The sequence below is a fragment of the Aulonocara stuartgranti genome, assembly GCF_965226115.1.
Source record: "Aulonocara stuartgranti genome assembly, chromosome: 15".
NCBI classification, from domain to species: Eukaryota; Metazoa; Chordata; class Actinopteri; order Cichliformes; family Cichlidae; genus Aulonocara; species Aulonocara stuartgranti.
Genome location: NC_138951.1, coordinates 16,510,396 through 16,537,320, shown reverse-complemented (window position 1 = coordinate 16,537,320; position 26,925 = coordinate 16,510,396). Strand labels below are relative to the sequence as shown.

Below are 26,925 nucleotides of genomic sequence, written 5' to 3'. Positions count from 1 at the left end.
TATATATATATATATGTGTGTGTGTGTGTGTGTCTGTGACGAGTGAAGATGAGCCTGTGTGTGTAGGTAAGAGTTTCCACCACTTTCTATAGTTATAAAGTCTATACTGTGCTTACTGTATTTCAGCCACTGGAAAAAAGTTTTTAGGAACAAGAACTGCAGAACAAACTGATCTGGGATAATAGCTTTACAGGTGTAAAATACATACTACTTATGTGGTAGTTTGCTGGTCTGGAGCATTCAGGTACGTGTTAAAAACAATGGCACAATCACAGGAGTGAAAATTCCCCTCTAGGTCCAACTGCGCAATGTTTAGAGAAAGTGAAGGAACAGAGAAAAGACTTAACAAGTATGGCTTATTTGGAACGGTTGTCAGGAAAAAGTCTTAAGCTTGCAACTGCAACAGGAAAGCAATCCCAAGCACAGCAGCAAATCTACAACAGAATGGCCGAAGAAGAAATGAACCAAGATGTTGCAATGGCCAACTCAATGACCAGACCTCAACCTGACTGAAATGCTATGGTGGGACGAAGAGAAGAGTGGGCCAGGATTCCTCCACAACAATGTGAGATACTGTTAAATGCATATAGATGATTATTATTCCAAGGTATTGCTGCTAAAGGTTGTTCTACAAGCTACCAAGTCACGATGCGGTCATTCTTAGTCTTTCACAGGAGTACCCAGAATCCTGTGAACCTTTGTTTTTTTCTGTTTATTTAGTTTTTATCATTCATGCGCTCTTTTTTACCATGAAAACAGAGACATTTCTCAATTTGATTATCTCAGGTCTTTCAGATTTTCCCTGCCACGCTGTTTTTAAATGAAACTGAATCCCAGAGACCACAAAATTGATGGAACACACAAAATAAATGCTGAACACTCCCCTCAGTGAATGTCATCTCTTTTGCCAATGCGTTGAAGTCAGTCAACAAGGTTAATTTCAGCTGATAAACTGGTGCATCCCAAACTATAACAGATACACCATCGGAATATCAAACAAGAAAGCCCCTCTTCTTCTCAGTACCTAATGTTAAGGGCTCTCAAACAAAGCACTTAACCCTCAGCTGCTCTGGCAGAGGTGGTCAGTCACTGCCAGTTGAGGGCTGTGTTTGCACCAATTTCTCTGCCTGGCCTCAAGTAGCAGACAGATAGAAGAGAACCTTGGGTCAGTCTCATGATAACTTGTTAGCCTAAGGCCAAAGAAGGAATGATGCCATGGGTGGAGTAAACACAAGGTTACTCTCCAGTCCACTAAATCTGTGTCTGAGAATAGTTACCAACAACTGTTTAATGTCTCTCTCTCTCTCTCTGAATAGTGTCTGCTAACTAGCGCTTCTAGAAAATAATACAGTTTTTATTTCTGAAAGATTAAATTATTTATTTGTCATCTTCTCTTTTTTTTGGATCATGTCTTCAGTATGAATGGACAAGTTTTGGGCTTGCAAGCCACAGAGGAAATCACAAAATCTGAGTGACACAATCTTACACTTGACTTAATAATAGCAAACCAGTACTGAGTTCGTGTGTTTGCATGTGTGTGTGTGTACCACATCTGAGCTGGGTTTCTGTTTATCACTGGACGGTGCTACAGTAGCAGGTGCACGGGTTGCAGCAGCAGGTAGGGAAGGGGACGTAGCCTCCTGCAAGTCAGCAGTTGGAGAGTTGGAAGGAAGCAGATTAGTGGCAGCCAGAGAGACAGAATGATGACAGAGCAGATGATAATGCCAAAAAGCAACGGTTCCCATTCCTTATAGACTCTTACCATAGTTTCTTCTAACAGATGAATAGATCAAGGCCTATTTCTAGTTTTTTGGGTTTTTTTAAAGAAAAAGTCTAATTTTGCAGCTGAAAATATAGCCTGTTTAACATTATTAATGTTGCAGCTCAGTGTAAATGAAGGAAATTATAGACCTGAGATTTAAAAAGCTAATTAGAGGCAGTTGTCACATTATCAATCAAAATGCAAAGAGAAAAAGGAAAATGCTCAAATTAAAGTCTGAGTTATATTTTTCAGAGGTTCACTGAGGCCTATGGAGCCTCTTTGACCCCTCACTTGGTACTCGGTGACTATCAGAAGAATCACAAATACAGAAGCCGTGACAGAGAAGTGGGAAGTAAAGACGCTCTTTTCATTCATACGCATGCTGAGTTGTTGTGTTCTGTCAACTGTGATTCAACCAGTGTTTACTTCTTCATTTTGACAAAATCCTCCTACTGCTGATGAAAAATTCATGTCACAACCTGTGTGCAGAGCTCCATTGCTTAATCATTTGAAAACAATGTGCTAATAGCCAAAATTGTGCCGTTCAATTTTTAAAAACTGTTTTTCGATAGTGAAAACATGTCAATATTTTAACAGTGTTGTATCCAGTACAAGACAAAAATGGCAGTAATGATGTTTTCTATAGTATCTGCTGTATACTACATTATGATGTTAATTTAACAGACTTCTCTAGGAGTCAAGAGTCTTAACAAAGCACCAAACAAACAAAGCATGACATATATAAATACACATAAAAAAACCACCCTAATAACACTTAATGTGTAGATGAGAACTCAGAACTGTGGCTTTTACAGCCTGCAGTCTAAATCATAAAATCAGATGAATTCTCAGCCCATAAAGCAACAAACCAGAATTATAGCTAGGATAGGAGAGTTCTTTGGCTCTGTGCTTGAAGATCAATGTTCCTTAAGAGGTGTAGTTTAGCAGCTAACTGGGTAACTGATAACCTATGCCTGCTGTAAGCCATATATGTGAAATATATCTTGCCTAACCCGGTGCTAAGAGTGTAAAAATGACTGACTTTACCGCCTGCCAGCTTCTTAGAATAGTGGCTAAATGTTAGCTCAGAGTGTTTGGCTCCTCTGCACTCATAAAGCATTAATTGTATGCACAGTTAGCCTAGCATAACGCCATGGCTCCACTCTGTATGACAGGCTGCCAGGGCTGGCGTTTAGTGACTCAAGGCTAAAGGGACTATAAAGAAAAGTTAATGGGCTGTACAACTGCTGTGTGATGAATTGCTAAGCTAACACGGCAGGCCATGGCTGCATTTCATCAGAGAGAGAAAGGGAGTGAGAGTATATTCTGAATAACAGAGTCAGAAAAATAGCACTGTAGCCCTGTAGGACAACTGTACACAGGTGAATGTGTGTCTTTTTACTACACTGTGTTCTATGTGCCTAACATGCACATAATTATTTGTTTTTATATTTTGAAAATGTTCAAACAGTCTAAAACAGGCTGACTAACAAAAACAATGGCCATTACAATTTACTTAATAGTTGTAACATCCTTTATTAGTTGCTATATTAAACTTACAGCAGGAGGACTTGGACGTGGTGAGATGGGGGTTGAGGGCTCTGAATCCTCTTTTTCTTTCTCGAGCTCCTTCTCTGCTGGTAGAGGAGGTGGAGGTGGCGGTGGGGTGAGGTTCGGGCACTGACCAATTTCAGCATTCTCAAAGGAAACAGGCTGAGCGAAATCTGACAAACTGAGAGGGGAACAGGCAGTTAGATGTAAAAATCATGTGCACAGCAGAATTAAATAAATCTGTAAGTATCAAGGTTTGCTATGGTTTATTATTTCAAGCCTTAATTTAATTTTCTTCACAAAATAAAGTAGATATTTAGTATTTTACATATACAAATAAAACTGCAACTAAGAAATATCAGGCTGAAATGACTATCATCACTGTCGCGTGTGGTGGATTCCCTGCTGGTGAATAAAAACAACAGGCCTGACATGCACATAATTTTATGGCTAAATCAATTGAGCATAGTCTTAGATCAGGCAGGCCACAAAACCAAGTTTAGCCCCAAAACCAAGTTTAGCCCCTGATTCCAATACATCAACTGATGCCAGCTGATTCAGTTTATACACTTCCAAGTATTTATACATATATTTGTTTCACACAGGGCACATTTTTTAAGTAGCTATTCGCCTGTCTCCACTTGCTTTTTTCTCTTCAAGGCACTTTGCAACCAGCTTCACCACGAGCCTCTCACATCTTTTGTCACCGATCCCTGTTCTGCTCTGTTACATAACATTACTTTAGATGGATATAACATTTTCTTTGACAAAAGTGGTTCTGCCTTAGATACAATACCAGCAAAAAACCAACGAAAGACTAAACAATCCCTGTTAGCCAAACGCTTAGGCTTCAGAATGCTCTAAAAGCTCAGCTTACAAGGGTTTTTCCAACTCCTGCTCTCATCATTTAGATACATATGTGTGAGCAGAGCATTCGCACTCAGGCCTTTCATTTGGATGGGACTGCCAACCAGATCTTTATGGCTTAAAGCAGGGGTGTCCAACTCCAGGCCTCAAGGACTGGCGTCCTCCGGGTTTTAGAGCTCACCCTGGGTCAACACACCTGAATCAAATGATGATTTCATTACCAGGCCTCTGGAGAACTTCAAGACATGTTGAGGAGGTAATTTAGCCATTTAAATCAGCTGTGTTGGCTCAAGGACACATCTAAAGCCTGTAGGACACCAGTCCTTGAGGCCTGGAGTTGGACACCCCTGGCTTAAAGGGAGGTTGTCCTAAAGGGGAGAGGTTGTTTCAGACACTGAGTGAACTGACAGACAGGCACGCAGATGTAAGCTTAGAAAAGGTCGGGGTGATAGGGCTGAAATGAAGGGAACGACGCAATCATAAACAGACAAAGACGAGGTGGTGTAATCTGAGTTATGAGCATGTTTATGATGCTGGACAGTTCAATTACTGCTGTTCAGGCAGAAAGACGGGCTTTATCATCATCAACACCACCAGCACGACCGTGACCTGCTGCAATTGCATTAACTACACTTTAACCTGTCAGTGTATAATGTCTATGGTGATCATTAAGACAGTAAGTACAGTGTTTAAATATGGATCAAACAGGTTTAACGGGAACATTTTAAACATAATGTAAAGTGAATTAGTACTTTCACCCATGTGTGATCTCAACATCGTAGGAGACAGAAGCATTTCTAGTGGCAGATCCACAGTTTGTATCCAATTTTTTTAAAAGCTAACTTAAAAACAAGTCTACAGCCTAAACAAGCATTTCAATAAACTGCTGTTAATCATCTTAAAAAACACCAAACACTCTGCTGTTCAACTGAAGATCATGCCTGCATCAAATAAATTTGTAGAAAACAAATCTGTTCACAGTTATATCTGACAGAGTGACAAAGTTTAACATACACAGCATTGATCATGAGGTTCCATATGCATCCTTTGAAGGGGATGTTGGCTCTGTTGGAGGTCTGCTCTACTTCTGCGGGAATACCACCAAGGAAGATACGCTGCAAGTTCAATGGCTGGTCATTGGGAAGCATACCCTGCATCCTGGCTTCATCGTCCACGTGGACAGCAAAAGATCTGTTGGAAAACAAAGAAAAATTCCAAAATGAGGAAATGGATTATAACACACAATAAAACATCTTCAACAGGAGTTTGTTACTTCATAACAAAAACAAACGCTAACCTGCCAGCTAGCCTCTCTATGCGGAGTGTGTGCTCTCTGCCATCATTCAGCGTGCCTTGTTCAGGTCGTCTGGTGGCTTGTCGCCGATTGTGGCTGCCGGTAGACACTACGACTTCCAGCGAACCTCTGGTCAGCATGACTGAGAGGTAGGGCTGCCAGAGTTGGAGATAAACTTTATTAACAGGGTCAACATGTACATTCAAACTAACCCTAGGAGACAGAATATGGTAAAGTTCAAGTAAATTTGCATAAGTAAATGCAAAAGGACTTTATGTTTTTAAATTCAGTACATTCAGTCCAGTGTAATATATCAGAAACTTTATTTTGATGAGTAGAAAATGACATGAAAATGTAGGTGTTTGATTACAGATTATTTCTTAAAAACACACAGGGGAACTGCAACAACAACAATGTTGTTTTAGCTTCTAATCCATTTATGTTGTTTTAAAGAAGACACACACACACACACACACACACACACACACACACACACACAAATAAATAAATACCTAAATGCACATTTGGTTGTAACTCTATATCCACATTGTGCAAAAAGAAAAAAGGGAAAGAAAGGGTATTGGATGAAACGGACAGAAAAAAAAAACGGGAGGCAAAACAGAGTGAGGATTAGAGCAGAGAAAGGGTAGGGGGAATGGCGAGGTGAATGCAGGGAGATATATGGTATATAGAGCAAAATTGGGGGGAAATAAGCAAGATAAAGGAAGACGAGGGGAGTGGGGAGGAAAGGATAACAAGAGATGAGAGGAATGGAGAGGACAGGATAATAGGGGGAAGAGATGAGAGGGCAGAGAGCAAAACAGCAAGCACGATAGAGATGGCGAGAGAGAGAAAGAGTGAGACAGACAGAGAGGTGCTAGAGAGCAGTGGTGCAGGGTCAGGCTAATTTGAATTTTAATTCACTGTGTGCCAGAGGGCGAAGTGGGAGACAATTTACCACCTGAAAATGGAATTTCAATTTGAGGTCGGGGACAAATTGAACTGAGATGTAGGTACAACATGGCTCTCGCCGCGCCATCTCACACTCGTACATGGGTACAAAAGCACACCCGCGTGCGTACACACACACACTCATGCAGACTCACATACAGGTGCATTTTACAAGAATGTGCACAAATACAACATTCATGCAAAACATGGTATGCTTTTCTGCATTTCTCATTCGATATCTTGAGTGTAAAGCTGAAGCAGGTAGAACTGTGCAGTCCATGTCTTTCAGGTCAGGCCTATTCAATATGTTTTTCCACATTTTATGAGACATCTAATGTCTTAATTAAAAACAAAAAGTAATGTGATATCTCGAGGCTAGTGCAAAAAACTAGTGCAATCATTCAGTGGATAAGAAGGAAAGATAAAGAGTTTTGATCTCCAGTTTGTATAAAGAAAATTCTCAGTTGTTTTGAATGAGTGAGGAACTCTTAGATGTACCTCAAAACTGTCATCATCATTTTACCATCTCTCCTCCCTTTGTGCATATCCTGACTTTTCCCATAGACTGTATATAAACGACGGAGATAGCACACGTGCACATTCTTTAGCATTGCCAACATGGGGAAATTCTTCAAGTTAAAACAGGAATTCATAAAAGTCTAAGCAAAAAAAATAATAATTGATACTGTTCACTATATCCTCAGTAAACACATTCCTAGTAAGTTTATACTGTCAATCACTACTCATGTGAAATATTGAATGTACAACTATAGTGAAAATCTGGTGAAAAAAACAGGGTATAATTCAGGAGTGTGGCTATATTTTGACCGACAGGTTGCAACAGTACAGTTTTGCAGGGCTATTAGTTTTCATTTGAACCCTTTAAGACTGGTTGAAGCGGGCACGCTCTGTTTTGCGTTATTTTCAGTTTTCCAGCAGTATATAAAAATTGGTGTATCTCAAAAATCCAACTATGAAGACAGTAAAAAATAAATTTCCTGTGGTGGGAAACTATTTTGTGCAACTTTTTTGTATTTACAGTTTTGAGGGACAAACCTCTTAAATTTCTCTAACTAGAAATATATGTAAAAAAAAACAAAAAACAACAACCCTAAAACGATTTTCATTTTTTTGTAGTTTATTGCACTTTCTTTGCAATTTATGTAGTTACTATGGCCTTAATGCATACATATTATTAAAATTTGGTATATGACAGTTGTATTGATGTATAGCAACTTGAAATGCTCCCAAAAATGTCACTACAGCATGTAAAAATATAAAGATAAGTTCTGGCGGACTTGGCTCTATGGTCTTAAAGGGTTAAAGTCGCCGTGGTTCAAATGCTTACAAATATTCTGTGACGTCATGGTGGTCTCCATCTTTTACCTACAGGTGATTATTTGTTTTTCTTTCTTTATTGGCCAGCTTAAAAACAATCTACTGTTTTTCATCTAAGATATTCTTCCACCTCTTTTCTTCTTACCTCTCCTCTGTGCCCGTCCTTTCATTTTTTTGCTCCCAGCTCTTTTCATTTTTTCAATTTTTGTTCTCTCCCACAGCAGACTATCCTCCCCATCATCTCATTTCCGTTCTTTTTAGCTTTGTTCTTACTTCTCTATCCTTACTTTCACCTCTAAATCTCTCTCCTCCATCCCTCCATCCTTTGTCTCCTGTCCCCTTCTCTCTGTGTCCCTCTCTAAAACAGCCATTAGTCAGGGCCAAGTTGAGTTGATGGTGTTTTTAACCTCGCTTAACCTTTCTCCACACACGCACGTACAGAGGTGCACACACACACACAAATGCTGTGCCTGCCAGCATAGTTAGTAAAAATAGATTTATGTGCCTAACAACCAGTGATGATGGATAAGCTAGAGGTAACCCTCTGTCCTCTCTACCTCTCTCACACACAAAAACACGACACACATTTAAATTTGCACGCGTGTGAGTGCCATCCTCACACCTGATATGACACACAAACCCCTTACGTGCACATACAAACACACACAGCTGCAAATATGACATGCTGCCCATGGTGTTTTCAGGGGAGTTAAAATAATGGATTTAATTATTTAGCACTGGCTAGGGTTGACAGGCATGTGTGCACATGTGTGTGTGCACGTGGAAAAAAAGGTGTTTCAGCTGTGAAACAATCTAATCAGTGTAGTTGCCAACAGAGTCAAATCTCATTAATATGCACTCATGGAAACTTAATTCACTTACAGAAAAGTTGCTTGTGTGACTGTGTGGACGCACTGGCAAAGTCAGCTAAAAGCTAAGATCGCCACTATACAATGAACCTCCACAACAGCTACTAAAGGTGTGTATGAGTCTTTGCACATCTATGGGTGTGTATAAGTAAGAGTGTGCATTTTGGAAAACAACAATCCCATTAGCTCAGTTGCCAAAAACTGCAAATCTCATTAATATGCACTTATGTAACTGCCATTCACTTAGGCAAACAAGACAGCATTTGGGTCCAAACTGTGCATGGTGAACCCACCTCTCCTGACTGTCTTCTCTTCCTCTTGGACTTTGAAAGGCTTGTGGAGCGGGCCTGGATTGGAAAGATATTCAGAACAATGTTATTGTGCACAGATTCTTCCAATAAGTTTTCTGATACTGCCTTGGTAGCACTTTCTAATAATGTCACACTATTAAGCATTAGTACGGTATTGGGAAGTGCTTAATTTATTGTTTACATACATATTACTCCGCCTTGGTATGTCATTTATAAACAGAGATGTTTATCTATCTGCTACTCTTACACCATGCACAGCTTTGAGTCATGAATCATGATCATATATCTGTATTTATAAATGGCCTTAAGGAGAAATAATGCTGTATCAATGATGAATTAAGCACTTGCTAACACCTTACTAATAGCTTCACAATGCTTTATCATAAAGTGCTATCATTACCTAATGGTACAGTTACACTGGATTACTCACTTGAGTAATGCGATTACTCAAGTGAGTCACTTGAGTCCACCTTGACCAGACTGAAAACACTCACACAGATTGGCAAATTATTGCCATAAATTTATAGACGCAGACAGTTTGCGATCAATTTGTAGCTCAGCTGCTCTGCAGCTGTTTGTATTACAATTTCAATGCAAACGCTCACAATAGTTTTGGCTTTGCTGTTTTCCATAGTTTAACTGTACCATAAAAGGGGCAGATGTGCAAGAAACTTAACCAGAAAAAACTGAGCTTGCATTACAAGGTTTTTAATAGAAGCCATATTATTAGACAACAGGCACGCTGTTATGTTACCATGCACACACTGGCAAATTTTGTCACTACACAGCAAACATTGTTTTAACCCTTTAAAGTCAAATGGATGTTTTCGAAATGTTTCTTTAGCACAAATACAAAGATGGACTGAAACAATATACCAAACAATTTTTATATTGTATTTCACTTCCATACTACATAAATTCTATATATGTACTATATTTAAAATAAATGATTATACTGTACATTCTTGCAGTTTTATTAGATTTTATGGCAATTATTAACAACAACTTAACAATTTTTTAAACTATTTTCTGAAAAAATATTGAACACAAACTGGTGACAATAGAGAAAGATTTGAGTGATTAGTGGTGAATGAGTATTTAATTTCAAATGAAGCTACTCTCCATATTACACTGTTCCCCACCCATGAGAAATATCTTACAACTATAACAGAATGAGGAACTTGATCAACTCAGATTTAAGAAGTATATTGTATTGGAGTGACTCAGTGAGTAAAACAGATGGACCAAAAAAAAAACCCCTAATAAAATAACAATAACCTTCTGTTTGTTTGGTGACCCTCCGCCTACTGCCAGCAGTATGGTCCCAGTGTCTTCTAGAGTGCTGAATGACAGGCTGATCTCTGTGTCAACGGCCAGCGACAGACCACTCAGCTCCATGTATCCTGGCTTAGAGAAACTGACTGTGTGCAGGTTCTGCAAACAAAGAAGAAACAGTTTCACTTGACATGTATTTTGTCAATGGACAGATCAGTTATTTAGTTCAGCACCGTTCATCATGCCTACAATGCAGAAGTCAAACAGAAAAGAGTGAAAAAAAGTCTGAATGTAGTTGATCAAATTTATATGACTTTCTGATATTTTAGTCAAGGTTTTTCAAAGAACAGCAACACATTTTAGTGGCACGCTGTTTCACACAGACTTTCTGGTGCATCATCATCCAGCTTTCCTTTTGTTACGGTAGTTGTAAAAATGAAATTCTCCCCCTCTATTTAACATACCTACTACCCACATGTGGTTTTATTACTTTAATAAGGACTTTTTCTTTCTTTCTTTCTTTCTTTTTTTCTTACAACCACTAACTGCCTACATCTAACCTTAACCTGACTTTATACTATGCTTAAACTAAGTCTTTATTTTAAATCATTCACATAATAACGACTTGCTTTTTTCCAAAAGACGAAGGTCCCCAGCCTTTGACCTCCTCTCTACCACCACCACACGGAGAAAACAAGAGAAAGACCTTCAGCAATCTTCTTCAACATTCTCTGGGCCTTGATAGGCTTTGGCTGCATTTTTTTTTATAAGTAAATGAATAGCACTAGTCATGGTGAAAACCTTGCATGGCTGTTGAAAGCTCCATGAGTGTGTTTGCATAATAGGCTTGAAAGATTAAAATATAAAAAGCAATTTAAGAAGTGTGTATATTCTTACAAATGCACTGATTAATACATAATGCATAGTTTGTGTCTGTGAGAGGAACATGAATATGAAAGGGTACTGCAGATTAAACACGTCTGTGCCTTTTTATTTTATTCTTTGTGCGGAAACCATCTTCCTACATAAAGAAGCAACCGAGTGAAAGGCAAATCAGAATGAAAGTGACATGTGCTGTTGAAAAAAAAGCTGTAGAATTTCAAGGTCATCCAATCAACAGATTTTAATGCCTTTTCAGATTCCCCATTTAGTGGATGTTATGTTAATTATATGTACATATTCGCCGACCTGACCCATTCACACATCTCTCTCTATATATGGCAAATCTAAAATATATAATACTGCAACCAGAGGGTCAGCAATCATACGGGATGTTTCATAAAAGCTCACTTACCTCTACATTACATCCTTTAGTCACACCAGTATAATCTGAGCTGCTCAGAAGGTTATATGGCGTTCTGGAGATTTCAATGTCCCGAAGACAGCCCGCATACCTCTTCAGAATGACCTCTGACCTATATGAAGTGTAAGACAGTTTTACTTTGGAGTATTCAATAATCATAATAATGGTCAGTCTGCTCTTGTAGAAGTGAATTACTGCAGCAGTGAATTCGCAAGCAGAGTGATACCTAAACAGCAACAAGAATAATCTGAATATGTCGTTTGTCCATACAAATGCACTGGGATATTTTTCTATATTACTCATTTCAAGATGAGTATCTGTTATTGAAGAGAAAGTTCTTAAAAAATATCCAGCATATGATAATCCTCGTCAACGACTGCAATAAACATTCTTTTAGCAGCATAATACACTTTTTTTTTAAGTTACCCATCAATCTCGAAAATGTCAGGAAGTAGATTAACATCTAAATCTACTGAATATGCCAATAAAATATGGAAGGGAGTTATTCATATGAGTTATTCCACCAAAATGTTGTTGAACAAACGTCAAATTCAGATTAACAAAGGATAGAAAAAGTGATTTCTGAGAGTCCAGCCAACAAACAAACGTACATTCAGTGTGGGCTGTACAGCATTATCAGCAGGTCAGCCTCATGCACAGCTCAATAGTGAATACAGTTGATTTTTTTATTGTGCTTGATTATAAAATGTATTTATTTATTTATTTATTCATTCATTTACCTGGCTGCGATGCTGTTAAGAAGGAACATGACATTCAAGCATTAGCAAACACACAACCATATGGTAAACATGTTAACATTCTTAAACTAAACCTTCAATTCAACTTGCCATCTTTACTTTGATCATTGAACTGGTCAAGTTGTTTTTAATGTTTATGCCATTTAATTCACTCTGCTATGAGGTTTGATAGCCAGTGTCAGACAGCTGATTCAGGTGCAGGAGGAGGGGAGGAGCTAAACTAAGTTGAAGAAATCCTGCCAGTGAGTAGGTTACCCCGGTTACAGGCTCAAAGTTGAAGTTAACTCTCAGATCAGAACATATGGCGTTTCTCTCATCTCAGGGTTAACAAACTCAGAGTCTTCACTGACCTAATTGTTATCCTATTTCTGGAATGGGGCTTAGAAATAGGATAAAAATGTATTTGTGCTTAGTAGCAAGCATTATCCCACATAATGGATATGTTGGAGCAGAGGTTTGGTCTGTTACTACTTTAACTGCCTCAAAGTGTCAAAATAACTTTCCCATGAGGAAACTACACTCAACAAAAATATAAACGCAACACCTTTGTTACTGCTCCCATTCCCCATGGGATGGACGTAGAGACCTAAAATTCATTCCAGATACACAATATAACCATCCCTCCCAAACAGTGGTCACAACTCAGTCCAAATGTGTGGTAGTGGGCACATCTGCTATATTGAGATAATCCATCCCACCTCACAGGTGTGCCACATCAGGATGCTGATCTGACATCATGAGTAGTGCACAGGTGTACCTCAGACTGCCCACAACAAAAGGCCACCCTGGAATGTGCAGTTTTTTGCGCTATTGGGTGTCTGGGGACCCAGAACCGGTCAGTATCTGGTGTGACCACCATTTGCCTCATGCAGTGCAACACATCGTCGCATGGAGTCTATCAGATTGTCAAGTGTGGCCTGTGGAATGTTGGTCCACTCCACTTCAATGGCTGTGCGAGGTTGTTGGATATTCGTGGGAACTGGTACACGCTGTCGTATACGCCGGTCAAGCACATCCCGAACATGCTCAATGGGTGACATGTCCGGTGAGTATGCTGGCCATGCAAGAACTGGGACATTCTCAGCTGCCATCTGCCCTGAACAATGTGAACCATGATTCATCCGTGAAGCGCACACCTCTCCAATGTGCCAGACGCCATCGAATGTGAGCATTTGCCCACACAAGTCTGTTACGGCGACGAGCTGGAGTCAGGTCAAGACCCCGATGAGGACGACGGGCATGCAGTTGAGCGTCCCTGAGACGGTTTCTGACAGTTTGTGCAGAAATTGTTTGGTTGTGCAAACCAATTGTTCCAGCAGCTGTCTGGGTGGCTGGTCTCAGACGATCTTGGAGGTGAACCTGCTGGATGTGGAGGTCCTGGGCTGGTGTGGTTACACGAGGTCTGCGGTTGTGAGGCTGGTTGGATGTGCTGCCATATTCTCTGAAACGCCCGTGGAGATGGCTTATGGTTGAGAAATGAACATTCAATGCACGGGCGACAGATCTGGTTGACATTCCTGCTGTCAGCATGCCAATTGCACGCTCCCTCATTGCTTGTGGCATCTGTGGCATTTTGCTGTGAGACAAAACTGCACATTCCAGGGTGGCCTTTTGTTGTGGGCAGTCTGAGGTACACCTGTGCACTACTGATGATGTCAGATCAGCATCCTGATGTGGCACACCTGTGAGGTGGGATGGGTTATCTCCCCCGTCTCCTCCTGAAGGCCCGCAACACTGCCTTTAGGTCAGGAGATGCACACGCCTACAGTACAGCCAGGGCTAATCTAAAGAAGGGCATCAAAAAAGCCAAACACCATTACAAAAAGAAGGTAGAAGAACACTTCTCCAACTCCAACCCCCGACGCATGTGGCAAGGACTCCAGACCATCACAGACTACAGGACCACCAAACCCTCCCCCGCATCCTCTGATGTCTCCTTCCTCAACGAGCTCAACAACTTTTATGCTCGTTTTGAGCGAGGGAACCCCACAACCACAACCAAAGCAGACATGACGCCAGACCACCAACCTATGACTCTCTCCCCCACCGATGTAGGAGCGGTGCTGAGCAGGATCAATGTCCACAAGGCTGCAGGCCCTGATGGCATCCCCGGGCGTGTTCTCAGAGCGTGTTCTGGGGAGCTTGCAGGAGTGCTCACAGACATATTCAATCTGTCCTTGGCCCACGCTGTGGTACCGGCCTGCTTCAAATCCACCTCCATCGTCCCGATACCCAAAAACTCCAACCCATCTTGCCTCAATGATTACCGCCCAGTAGCACTCACCCCCATCATCACTAAGTGCTTAGAGCAGCTGGTCCTAGCACACTTCAAATCCTGTCTCCCCCCCACCCTGGACCCCCACCAATTCGCATACCGCCGGAAAAGGAGCACAGAGGATGCAGTCTCCATCGCAATGCACTCTGTCCTCTCACACATGGACAACAACAACACCTACGCCAGAATGCTGTTTATAGACTTCAGTTCAGCATTCAATACAATCCACCCCTCACAACTCATCAGGAAACTGACAGACCTGGGTATCAGTTCCCTCATCTGCAAATGGTTACTGGACTTCCTGACCAACTGCCCCCAACATGTCCGGCTGGATAACCGCTGCTCATCTACCATCACAATGAACACCGGTGTACCACAAGGCTGTGTGATGAGCCCTTTCCTCTACTCCCTCTTCACCCACGACTGCAGACCTGCTGATGGTTCCAACACCATCATTAAGTTTGCAGATGACACCACGGTGATTGGCCTCATCAGTGACAACGATGAGGCCGCCTACAGGGAGGAGGTGGATCGTCTGGCTGAGTGGTGCGACAGAAACAACCTGCTGCTTAACACCGAGAAGACCAAGGAGCTCATCGTGGACTACAGGAGGAATGCTGACCCACATCCACCCATCCACATTAAGGGGACGGCTGTGGAGCGTGTGAGCAGCTTCAAGTTCCTGGGAGTCCACATCTCCGAGGATCTCACCTGGATGACCAACTGCTCCAAGCTGGTCAAGAAGGCTCACCAGCGCCTCTTCTTCTTGAGGACTCTGAGGAAGAACCACCTGTCCTCAGACATCCTGGTGAACTTCTATCGCTGCACCATCGAGAGCATCCTGACCAACTGTATAACAGTCTGGTACGGGAACTGCTCTGCCTCGGACCGGAAGGCGTTGCAGAGGGTCGTGAAAACTGCCCAGCGCATCGCCGGAGCACCACTTCCTGCCATAAAAGACATCTACAGGAAGCGGTGTCTGAAAAGGGCTGGGAAAATCATCAAAGACCCCAGTCACCCATCACATGGACTCTTCACCCTCCTGCCCTCTGGGAGGCGCCACAGGAGCCTCCGGACTAAGACCACCAGGTACCGGAACAGCTTCTTCCCCACAGCTGTCAGACTCCTGAACTCTGCCTCCTGACATCTGACCAGTGTTGGGACTAACGCGTTATTAAGTAACGCGTTACAGTAACTACGTTATTATTGTGGTAACGAGCACGGTAACTAGTTATTATGCCAAAATCAGGAACGCGTTACTCGTTACTGGGATTTAGATTGGCTCGTTACTCGTTACTTCATGTGGTGGCTATCGCGGAGCTTCCACAGATTCAGTAACATTAGAAAGTGGTGGAGGCAGCAGGTGGATGAAGGAAAAGGGACGCAGAAGGAAAAGAGACCCGAGGCGGCCGCCGGTCCAAGTGTGAACTGAACTTCAGGTAAGAAGTTATGACCTGCAGTCTCTCTGGGTCAGATATAAACCGAGTTTAGGTGGAGTTTATTTTCGTTGTGCTGACTTTTTCCGTACTGCGTGCTAGCTAGCATGACGGAGTTTCTATACAGCTGGATGGTGCTATGAAGTTAATGATGTTGAACTTTATTTTGTTCATAAGTTATTAGAGTTGCCAACCATCCCGTCTGGTATTCAGAGAAAATATTACGCGTTTCTTATTGAGGTGAAAAGGAACAGTTTGTCCCGTAATTCAGCTACAATGGAAAAGGCACAAAGCTGGAGTTATTCTGTGTCTTTGCTGCACAGCTGCCTCTTCTTCTCTCATTCTCTCCCCCTCCCTCTCCCGTTTCTACTTCAATCATGAAAACTGATCAGTGATCAGCTGATCGGCTCTCTTGTTTGTTTATCGCTCACTTTGCGCCGAAAGAGGAAACCAGCGGATGTCGCGCTAAACAACAGCAGCACTTTTAAGCTTGATCAGCTGTTGTTAGAATTTATTTAATATTAATTTCTAGTATCAGCTGATGTTTGTTGGAGCCACAGCTGCAAAAAAGATGCTGGTCATGATATGGTTTGGTTATCTGGTGAGAGGGAAACATGAAGATGAAACCAGGAGATGTCCTTACTGAATCATCAGAGCTGAACAGGTGATGGAGAAACAGGTTTACCTTTTAGTTAACATGAATGAGTTGAAGTTATGAACTGTTTCTGAGAGACAAATAACACCAGGATCCTTTTCTAAGTAGCTGACAGCTGGTAACTGTGCAGGGGCGGGTCTAGCAAAGTGTTGCCAGGGGGCCAGGTAGGGCATTAACAGGGAGAGGGGGGCACAAAGAAATACTTTTCTTTCTTATTCTCATTTAAAATGTCTAGCTTTTAAAAAATAATAATCTGAATCTTACAACAAACGATTGATAGATTGATGCATATATACCATCAAAACAGTGTACATCACTGTCACAACAGTGTTTATTTTCATTCAAAGGCTTTATGATTTTTCCTATAATGGTGGGCCGGTCTCTAGTCAAAATGCCCGGGACAATTTTCTGTCCCAGTCCAGCTCTGTATGCAGCTCATCTGCAGTCTGGTGTTACCTACATCTTCCTATTCAGAAGGCAGAATTTCCGAGTTCTGAGTACAATCAAAGCACCACGACTGCAGTTTTTGTGTTGATGTAAAAGGCGCACATGACACTGTGACGTAGGCTAGAATCATGGCAGCAGTCAATGACGGTCCAGGCGTGGGATTTCTCTAGTGGAAATATGCACATTATCTTTTCCTTTCTATTGGTAGGTGGCACAGTGCACTTGTGGCAAGTAAGCAAGCTAGAAGACTGGCAAAGTTATGGAAGCAACACATTAACAAGAGAATTCTGAGTAAAACCAAAGTTACTTTCCCTAGTAACTAGTTACTTTGAAAGTAACGAGTAACTTGAAGTAACTGAGTTACTTTTGAGAGAAGTAACTAGTAATGTAACTAAGTTACTATTTTAAAGTAACTTACCCAACACTGCATCTGACCCACGTTAAACTCATGGACTGAACATACACACACCCACAATGGACAACTGTACCCTCAAACACAATAATAACATGGACTGAACCACCACTCACAACCACTAGCACTTTATATAGCCTCTGTAGAAACTATCTACACCCTCACTTATCTTAACTGCACTACTGTATAGCTCTGTGTAAATAATCATTCTGTACATTCGATAATCTTTAATCCTACAACTGTTTACAACTTGCATAGTTCCCATTTCTGTATAGCTGTATATCCCAGATTCTGTAAAGTTATTTATTTCATATTCTGTATAGTTTTTCATATTTATATCCTGTTCATATCCTGTACATAGCTTGTACTCACTACAGCCTGTACATACTTATAGTTATAGAATATTCACAACATACTTCATACCGTGTACATTATAACATACCATAATAGACCCATTTCTGTAATATACTCACATATCTATATTATTGCTAATATATATTGTAATATATCTATATCACTAAAGCACTTCTGGATGGATGCAAACTGCATTTCGTTGCCCTGTACCTGTGCATGTGCAATGACAATAAAGTTGAATTCTATTCTATTCTATTCTATTCTATTCTATTCTATAGCAGATGTGCCCACTACCACACATTTGGACTGATTTGTGACCACTGTTTGGGAGGGATGGTTATATTGTGTATCTGGAATGAATTTTAGGTCTCTACGTCCATCCCATGGGGAATGGGAGCAGTAACAAAGGTGTTGCGTTTATATTTTTGTTGAGTGTATATGAATTAACGCAAATGAAACATTCAAAAATATTAAAGAGCATTTCTGTAAATCAAATGCAAAACAATATGCAGCTCTCACACAGAACATCATGTAAGCTTTTATAAACTGAACCAACGTAAATTACAGCACTTTATGCGTACCTGTAATTTCCAATCGTTGGCAGACCCCCAAAATAGATTTTCTGGTGCTCCTTAAGGTTCAGACCAGTAGCTGACCCCAGAGATGTGGCCACAATCTTTTCCTCGTCACTGCTGTCGACGTCTACTATGGACACCGTGGCTTTGTTAAGAGTTGAAGATACATTATCAGCAACAGAACACGGAGAGATTGTATATGTATACCCTCTAATTTATCTGTTCCATTAATTCACAGCTCAGGTTATATAAGAAGGCTTACATAGTTTCTTGTTCCTCGACATGGTGAGGGATTTCCAGTGGCCATCATTATGGCGCTTAGATGAGTTGGCACTTCCAACTCCAGATCCAAGGTCAAAGTTAACCTTCACTTTACCCTCTGACAGCTCCAGAGACATGAAGTCCTTCTGCAGAGAGCATCAAACAGGGAGAGACTGCTGTGACACTCTGGCGTTTCAAATTCAGTACAAATCAATAACAGCACGAGTCTGAAAAGATAGGATTTAACAACACTGTGTAAAATATACTGCAAAGGGTCCCAATATGGACTAGACTGAAGAAAATGGTTAAAATTATTTTATCAATTAATCAAATCTTGACTGCTCAATAAAACAGCAGATTTTGGACACTATTCTTAATGTCACATAAAGAGAACTGTAATGTTTTCTTTTTAATTTTCATAAGACACAAGCAGTAAGAGCATGACACCTGTTTGATTGTTTGATGTACTTTTTACAGTATTTGTACTGTCTAAATAAATTTTAAAAAGCCTCACAACTTACACAATAAACAAAATATCTGTCTCCATCATGGTATTAATACCATATTAAACACATACCATGTCTTCAGCTGCCATATACATGAGCAGAGCATCAGAGGAGAACGTGCGGAACTTGAAAGTGATGGTGGAGACATTTGGGTTCCACCTAGTGGGTCGTCCCACTGCAGCGTAGCCTTCTCCATCCAGTTGAACGGTCCCTTCACCGTGGGAGCGCTGGGGGCTACAAAAAAAGGACCAATTTACAACTGCTTTGTTTCCTGTCCAACTGCCTGAGTTTGAAAGGTCACAAATAATTAAATGCAAAGTAGGCGAGACAATGAGACGCTCACTTGAATATTAGACCAACCAGAATATCTGCAAAAGAGAGCTGTTTTTATAAATAAATCCTAGTTCCTGTATAAAATGTTCTTTACATATCTACGATTAGGAATACAACTGGGAGTAATAAAAAGACTACACTATCAATATCAGTAAGGAAGAATAAAATAATTAACTTCTAATTAAATTGTGACTGTATACCTGACGACACATCCCTTACAGTCTCCCTCTCTCTCTCTGTAGTTCCACAGTCCAATAGGTTTACCATCCAGGTAGGTTTCCCCCATGCAGCCTGTGAAAGTATTTGTTCTTACTGTCTCTGCTTTCTAAAAGACAAACAGAAAAAAGATAATCATGAGAAAACACAGCAGGAAGACAGGTTCTTCATGTTTTGAGACAGACAGACAGGCACCTTGACAGAGCCGAATATCCCTCCCACAAACAGGTAGGCGTTCTGGTCTACATCCAAGATGGTGAAGGCCGTGGGCGAGTTGGCACTGGCCGGGGTCGGCATCATACCAGCCATAGAGCCTTCCAGAGGATATACTGATATGGTACCATTCAACCCATTGCTGTATTGAGAGAATGAGAAGAGGGTTTGTTGTCTTTTTGCTTGGCATTCTGTACTGCCTGGAAGAGATTTGTTATGACTGAAGCCATTTGGAATCAGTTTTTATAAACTCTTGGTGCTAAAGAAGAATGATAGAAACAGAGTGTGGAGCCAGTTTTGTTGCAGTGAAAACTCTGAGATGTATGGCAAAATCAGCTGGCCACCTTGGAGTTTAAAGTCAAGATTTCTACATTGTGTAGGGGAACACTTAAGACCGATAGTCTGCGTGATTCCACTGGAAGACACCTTTGGGAAATTTCTCAGATGGAAATACATGGTGCAAATGGGCCATCTCCTTTGTGTGAATTGGCCTAATGTTAGATGGTCTTGCATAAAACATCGCTGCAGCTTTCACAGAGAAAACTAGTTTGTTAGATTACACTGTATCTATGCAATGATGTGCCACAGGCTGACATCCTGCAATCTCTTGATTTCCCAAGTGAAACAGTGCGTTTTCCACAGTAGCATGAATGAGAAGATGTCCTTAGGTAACTGTTGGTTTATTTCTGCAACAACTGTCGGTTACAACTGTTGCTTGTGGTTAGACGGGATCACAGACAAAAAAAAATATAAAGAAATGTAGAAAACTAATTAGCTATATACATCTATACAGACATGTATAGATAAGTACAGTAACTTTCTTTTGTTATACCCCTTTCTTGTGATTGTGTGTGGGTGTACGCATGTTTTCTTATTATTGTCTTCTCAAAACTCCTGAAATGTAAGATGTAACATCAGTTTTTAAACCATACGTGTCAAAGGTACAGCACATTTCCATACACATGAATGAGTGCGCTCTTCTTACCGAGACGCCTCGATCCTGTGCCAGTTTCCATCATGGATGGTGTGATGGGGATATTCGACCCTCCCCACACCTGAACCCACATCCCAAAGGAAATTCACCTTCCCCTTGCGCATCTCCAATGCCAAGAAATCAACCTGAGACAAAGTAGACACATGCTGAATAAACTGCATTGTTGTGATTTATTTTAGGTTAAGGTTACTGTGCTTAGTGCTGATTTATCCGCTTAACAAGATGAATACAGATACTGATTTTATGTAATTGTGGGTAATGCACATGAACAAGTTGACAGTTTATGAAACATTCAAAAATACTTGGAGAAAACTCGAGATATACAGTGTTCAGGGTCACGGTGATTCTGAAGCATACTCCAGGTGTCATAGGGGGAGAGGTAGGGAAAACCATTTATGCTCATATTCATACTTATGGCCAGTTTTCACCTATTCTCCAATTGTTCTAACATGGTAATAGGAAGTCAGAATACCCAGAAGGAACCCTGACAGTGACAGGGAGAATATGCAAACCTCACACAGGAAGGCCCCAGCAAATTGGTGGATTCAAACCCACGACCCTCCTGCTTTGAGGTGACACTGCTAACCACTTTGTTTTTTTTAAACACCTTTGTGAATGTGGAATCATTTATCTACTAGAATTCTGCAAATAACAACGTAATGTGCAGTGGTAATATTTATACTGGTTTTTGTTTAGAAATGGACAACCAACAATCATGCTTTAGCTCCTTAGCAAGCTGGGATCTGTGGTGAAGCCAATAAAGGTACCCATGTTAAAATGATTTACAAGAGAAATAACATGTAAGCTATATACAGGCTTGAAGTTATGCATGGTAAGACCACAGTATGCCGGTGAAATTGAAACTTGTTTCGACCACAAAATAGCTGCATGTGGAGCAAGCAGCTACAGAGTTAAACTATGAGCAACTGAAGCAACTACCTACATAACGTTGTTGGAAATGTCCTAGCATAGAGTGACCTATGAAACCAGAGCCTATAATGTCCATTAGTGGCAAACTGTAAGGTAAAAAGTGATGGGCAGTGGCTTTACTTTTCCCTCGATACAGGTGTCTTTTATACACAGTCTATGCTTTTAAGATGACACAATGCAGGAGTTATGCAGCGGTTTTATGTACTAAAATGTGAATGATTGAACAGTGAAGCACTTTTATACCCAGTTCTTATCTATTCCGGGGCTACAAAAGCTTTCCTTTTCTCCATCTGTCCTTGTAAGTGGATTTTTACTGGATCTTGCTGTATTTTGATTAATGCTCTTATTACATATGTATGAGTATGAAAAAAAAAAAGGTGAACTTTCAGCATATGCTCTCATCTTCATGATGCAGCTGAAGTGCATACCAAGAATTATAATTCATATATTATTATGCGCAATTAGAGATTATCAGGGGGTCACATTTGAAGACACAAATGACACGCATACACAGACACAAAAGTGCATGCACTAATCTTTCTGGTCTCCCCAGGGTAATGCCGATTATTCATTAGTAGAGATCACAGGGCAGCATCGTTACTATTCAACTAGTATTACACGCTATTAGAAAAATGTAAGAGGCGTGCATGCACACACACAAAATTACTATACAAACTGAATTATTCACCATCAGAAAATAGTAGACACACACAAACACACACATATGAATGTTCCACACTTTCCAGTCAGATGCAGTGAAGATTTCTCAGGGGAAATCAGGCTAAAGTACATGGCAACATAAACTTGTTGTTAATTGGTGCTGCTCATCAAGATACACACGTGTGTTTACAACCAAACCCACACGTATGCACACCTTGGGAGTAGCATGGTGACTTAAATTAGTGCTATGTTTATAGGGTGCCTGCAAGTATGTGTCAATGTGTATTAGTTATTCACATATTAGACAAGCCACTTTGGGAATACCTGTAAGGTGTGTGAGAGGGCCGGTTTATGGGAAAGAGACAAGTGTGTGTGCTTTTTAATGCAAGACTAATGGTACACGAGAACGCTTCAAGAGAAAAAAAATATGTTATGGTGCTCTACATAGCACCTGAGTGTTAAATTAAATGAGAACAATGCATCGATATGAAACATTTTTTAAAAAAAATGAACATTTTCATATTTAAATTGTGACATAAAGACACATTTTTAAGGCAATAGATTTGGTTTTTGTTTAGAAATTAACAACCTGTACAAGTTCAAACTATTTTTGATTTTATGCTCCTGTGTTTTTCTGAGACGTGCTTACATATTTGGCTGATCCCAGGTAGAGTAGCAGGTTGTCAGGTGTGGTGGTTTTGACATGAAGAATGATGGTATTATACCTCCCCTTTCGGATGTCAGGGCGGTAACTACGGAGGCAGTCACCTCCCGAAGACACTGATACTTTGATCTGTAAACAGGAAGAAAGAGTGAAGGAATTAAGAATGTTTCCACAAAAAGGAATCTTCGATTTTAGTTTGAATTTATCCTATATATTGTATAATAACACACAAGTATTTAAAAAAAAAAACATCTGGTATTTGCCTCCAAGTCCAGCTTGGACTGAGAGCAATCAGTCTCAGATAGACTGATATCTAATTTATAAATGCAGGCAGATTATGCCTGAATTATTATGCCATATATAGTCCTGCAACAGAGTTTTAACCAACCGCTGGGCACCGACGTGTTTCTAAATAGCTCCCAGGGGTGAGGTGGAAGAAAGTCATCAAAAGAAACCAAGCCTACTAGACCCATGGCTGGGCCTCGTACATGTAAACACATTTAGTCCAACTCTCTCCTGGTCAACCTGTCGAAGTGTTAGCCAGCCACAAATGCTTCTGGAAGTTCAAATAAATCATAATAAATCTTGCACAAGAACATTAAACTACTATAAAACATGTGATCTCCTACAACTATGAGTAGGAGTTGTACATGGCAGTGTGTCAACAACTTACTGAATTAGCTTGTTTCCTGGCCTGGTTAATCAGTTCCTTTATTTGGGAGATGTTGCGCCTCAAATTGTCCTGTAGCTTTTTGATTGGCTGCAGCTTCTCCAACAGCCTGTCAGCTTCGTCCTCCAAATCCTTCACTTTTGCTCCTGCAGCATGAACTGAAGGTAGAGAGAGATCAAATACAACGATACAGAACACTACCATAGTTGTTATCATGATACTATTCGGTACAGTACTGCAGCTGAGAGAAAGAGAAAGCTTGCAGAAGACGAAGCGAAATAATGGTAGATGAGGAAATCACTGGAGGAGGAGAAATGTGGAGGAAGAGACAGAAAGATGGCAAAGCCAGTAAGAGCCAAACAATTAGTGTAACTCAGCATTCAAAGAGAACTGCTTCTAATTTATTTACTTGGAGAAATTGTATCAGCTTAAGATCCAGGAAAGATAAAAATAAAGAGAAGACATAAAAATTAAAAAAAAGAAGTGCTATGCTTTGCAGTGTGCAGAGCTCTCATGCTCATGCCGAATGGAGGCTTTATTAGAAGCAACTATTGTTTACCGTGTAGCTATTAAAGATAATCACAATATTAATGGGTGGTGCTCCAATACTGCTGTCGAAATCAGCCTATGCCGCCATAGGCGATACTGACTGAAGAGCGCGCTGACTCAATACAGTGTGAACTCTGTGATTTATTGTATTTAAGCAAAACAAATATGTGAGATATTGCAATTAAAATATGGTATTGGTGCACCACGTATAATACGTGCTCAAATTAAAGTAAGTGAAATATACATACTGATTGCTGTGGGGATTGAAAAAAAGAGAAACAGAGAGAAATATATCAAATTTCAATTTTGAATTTACGTAGATCTGAGACAACAACAAGATAAAAGTTTGGAAATGTTCCAGTTGATCATTTTCAACATTTTGTTATTAATTTATCAAATTAGGATGTAAGAGTTGCAAAAATGTTCAAAAGCTCACTCTTTTCAGAGTAAAGAAAGAGTAATTAGTTACTACCTGCCTACTAATATTAGACTATGCATACTAACTACCAAAAGAAAAGCACTTTACTGTTTTTCTCAGGGTCCTGGATCATCTGATTGGCTTCGCTGACAGTCTCCTTCAGATCAGTGTAGTTGCGCTCTAGTCCACCAAGTCGCAGGTTCAAATCTCCAAGACGCTCCAGGACGTCGATGGCTGTGGCGTTAGCATCCGCTGCTACAGCCTTTGTGGCTGCTAGCCTAGCTGCTGTGTCTGTCAAAGGATGAAACATAAAAGATGTGTACTGTAACTGCCATAATTTACATTGATGTTGTGCAAACCCAAATTTTTAAACAAATATATACTTTACTGTTCAGTTTATTTACTATCATTTTTATGTGTTATTAAAGAAATAACAAGATAGCTCTTAGGTCAGATCTGGACTCTGTAAGTTCCACAAAGCAATTAATGGCATTAATTTGGTTTGATTATGGCATCACATTACATACATACGCATGCGCGCACACAGATATATGCTCTCTCAGTTCACGCTGCACAATAATTTTAAATTCATCACTTAGTATCAAGGATTATAGTTCTTAGACATCATGGTAAAAGAAAGTGAAACTTGGATGATTAAATGTGAATCCCTGCTCTGATCATCCTGGACGTGAGAAGTCTCCAGAATAAAAACACAGCTTGTTTTGATACAACATTTGCATAGGGCCAGTCTATGAACAGATTTTATTGTTTGAGACTGAAACTATAAAAGTATCACGCTAAATATTTGCTCTAAGCAGACGGTGACATCACACTAGGGAAATCCTGTAAAAATCTCTTTATTATTCATATTCATTTATTTTTAAGGCAAATGTTTCCATGTTGAACTGTTACTATTGCTACATTTGAGAGCTGTCTTTGTGTCGATCCAAACACAAACATGTGTAACACTTCAGTTCAGTAACTTTGCTATCGCCGCAGTGCATTTCCGAGTGCGTATCTGTGAGTACTGACATGTGTCAAGTTGAGTTTACCCGAGCAACTGACCTCTATCCACACACTGATATTGATCCACTCTGTCTTTATCTTTCGCCCACACTTGTGTGCATGCACAGCCCCCCCCCCCCCCACACACACACACACAATGATGCAATCATACCGTTGGGGATGGCGTTGAGCGTTGCCATGGTTCCATTGACAGCTTTCAGCAGGTCTTTGGTTTTGTCTTTCGCTGCTTTAACTCTGCCCTTCAGCCCGGCCACACCAGCTGCATTCTCTACACACACACAACACACACAAAGTAAATGATGATGGTGGTTTGATTTGAAGCCAAGGCCGCCTGCTAATGAAATCACTTCCCTCACCTCCCTAATGGGAAAGAGTGACTGAGAAAAAGGCATAGAGAGGCAAATGTAGGACGACAGTGATATCAGATACACTGCTCTAAAATTGGAAGGCTTGTTTATATTGTATAAGGAACCTATTTCTTGCATTATATATAATATACATTCTGGATACACATACACTGACAGTACCTTGGACCTCATTTTGAAGTTGTTTAGCTTGATCCAACAGTACATGACTCTTCTGCAGGGCATCTCGAGCTGCTTCCTTTACTGGGATCTCTGGACCTAAAGCCTGCATACAAGGAGCAACAGTGCAAATTATGTGACTTAAAATGCTCTCAGAATAAAGTATTTTTGGGTTCACACACAAATTTTAAAAAAAAAATGTAGAGGTGCAGTAATCTGCATACAGAGGTACCGACTGTAAGATCAAAGCATAACTACTTCGCATTGCTAAATGATCCTCTAAGAAAGGGATTCAAATTACTTAACTATTCATCACTTTGTTTCTCCGTGTTCAACCCTTTGAATCATTTTTTCATCCCTTTGCTTTTCACTTTTAGCCCTTTACATATTACTTGCCAAAGGAAAAGAAAAAATTAAGGCGGCGAAAAAAGCAAACGAGCCGCATGAGTCAACAAGAGAAGGGTAAAGTATCAGCAGAATGACGGTCAGACGAATGAACTGGCTCAGAGGAAATTAAAGTGAAAAAGG

General features: G+C 40.5%; 1 protein-coding gene across 3 annotated transcripts in view; it reads right to left on the bottom strand.

The window, feature by feature from the left end:
* Positions 1-26,925, bottom strand: part of lama2 (laminin, alpha 2) — a 233,467-nt gene that overhangs the window by 12,682 nt on the left and 193,860 nt on the right. Inside the window, exons 45-63 of one of the 3 annotated variants that reach the window (XM_082506111.1) lie at positions 26,401-26,503; positions 26,025-26,141; positions 24,956-25,138; positions 23,884-24,038; positions 23,196-23,339; positions 20,948-21,081; positions 19,945-20,104; positions 19,734-19,858; positions 19,272-19,434; positions 18,696-18,840; positions 18,440-18,578; positions 12,262-12,273; positions 11,513-11,633; positions 10,222-10,377; positions 8,926-8,979; positions 5,478-5,629; positions 5,195-5,371; positions 3,323-3,494; positions 1,548-1,640 (exon numbers count right to left, since the gene is read on the bottom strand). In XM_082506111.1, the coding sequence (XP_082362237.1) occupies positions 1,548-1,640; positions 3,323-3,494; positions 5,195-5,371; positions 5,478-5,629; positions 8,926-8,979; positions 10,222-10,377; positions 11,513-11,633; positions 12,262-12,273; positions 18,440-18,578; positions 18,696-18,840; positions 19,272-19,434; positions 19,734-19,858; positions 19,945-20,104; positions 20,948-21,081; positions 23,196-23,339; positions 23,884-24,038; positions 24,956-25,138; positions 26,025-26,141; positions 26,401-26,503 (2,505 nt within the window). The remainder of the gene's footprint in view (positions 1-1,547; positions 1,641-3,322; positions 3,495-5,194; positions 5,372-5,477; positions 5,630-8,925; positions 8,980-10,221; positions 10,378-11,512; positions 11,634-12,261; positions 12,274-18,439; positions 18,579-18,695; positions 18,841-19,271; positions 19,435-19,733; positions 19,859-19,944; positions 20,105-20,947; positions 21,082-23,195; positions 23,340-23,883; positions 24,039-24,955; positions 25,139-26,024; positions 26,142-26,400; positions 26,504-26,925) is intronic. The other 2 variants (XM_082506113.1, XM_082506112.1) reach the window with 2 other exon arrangements.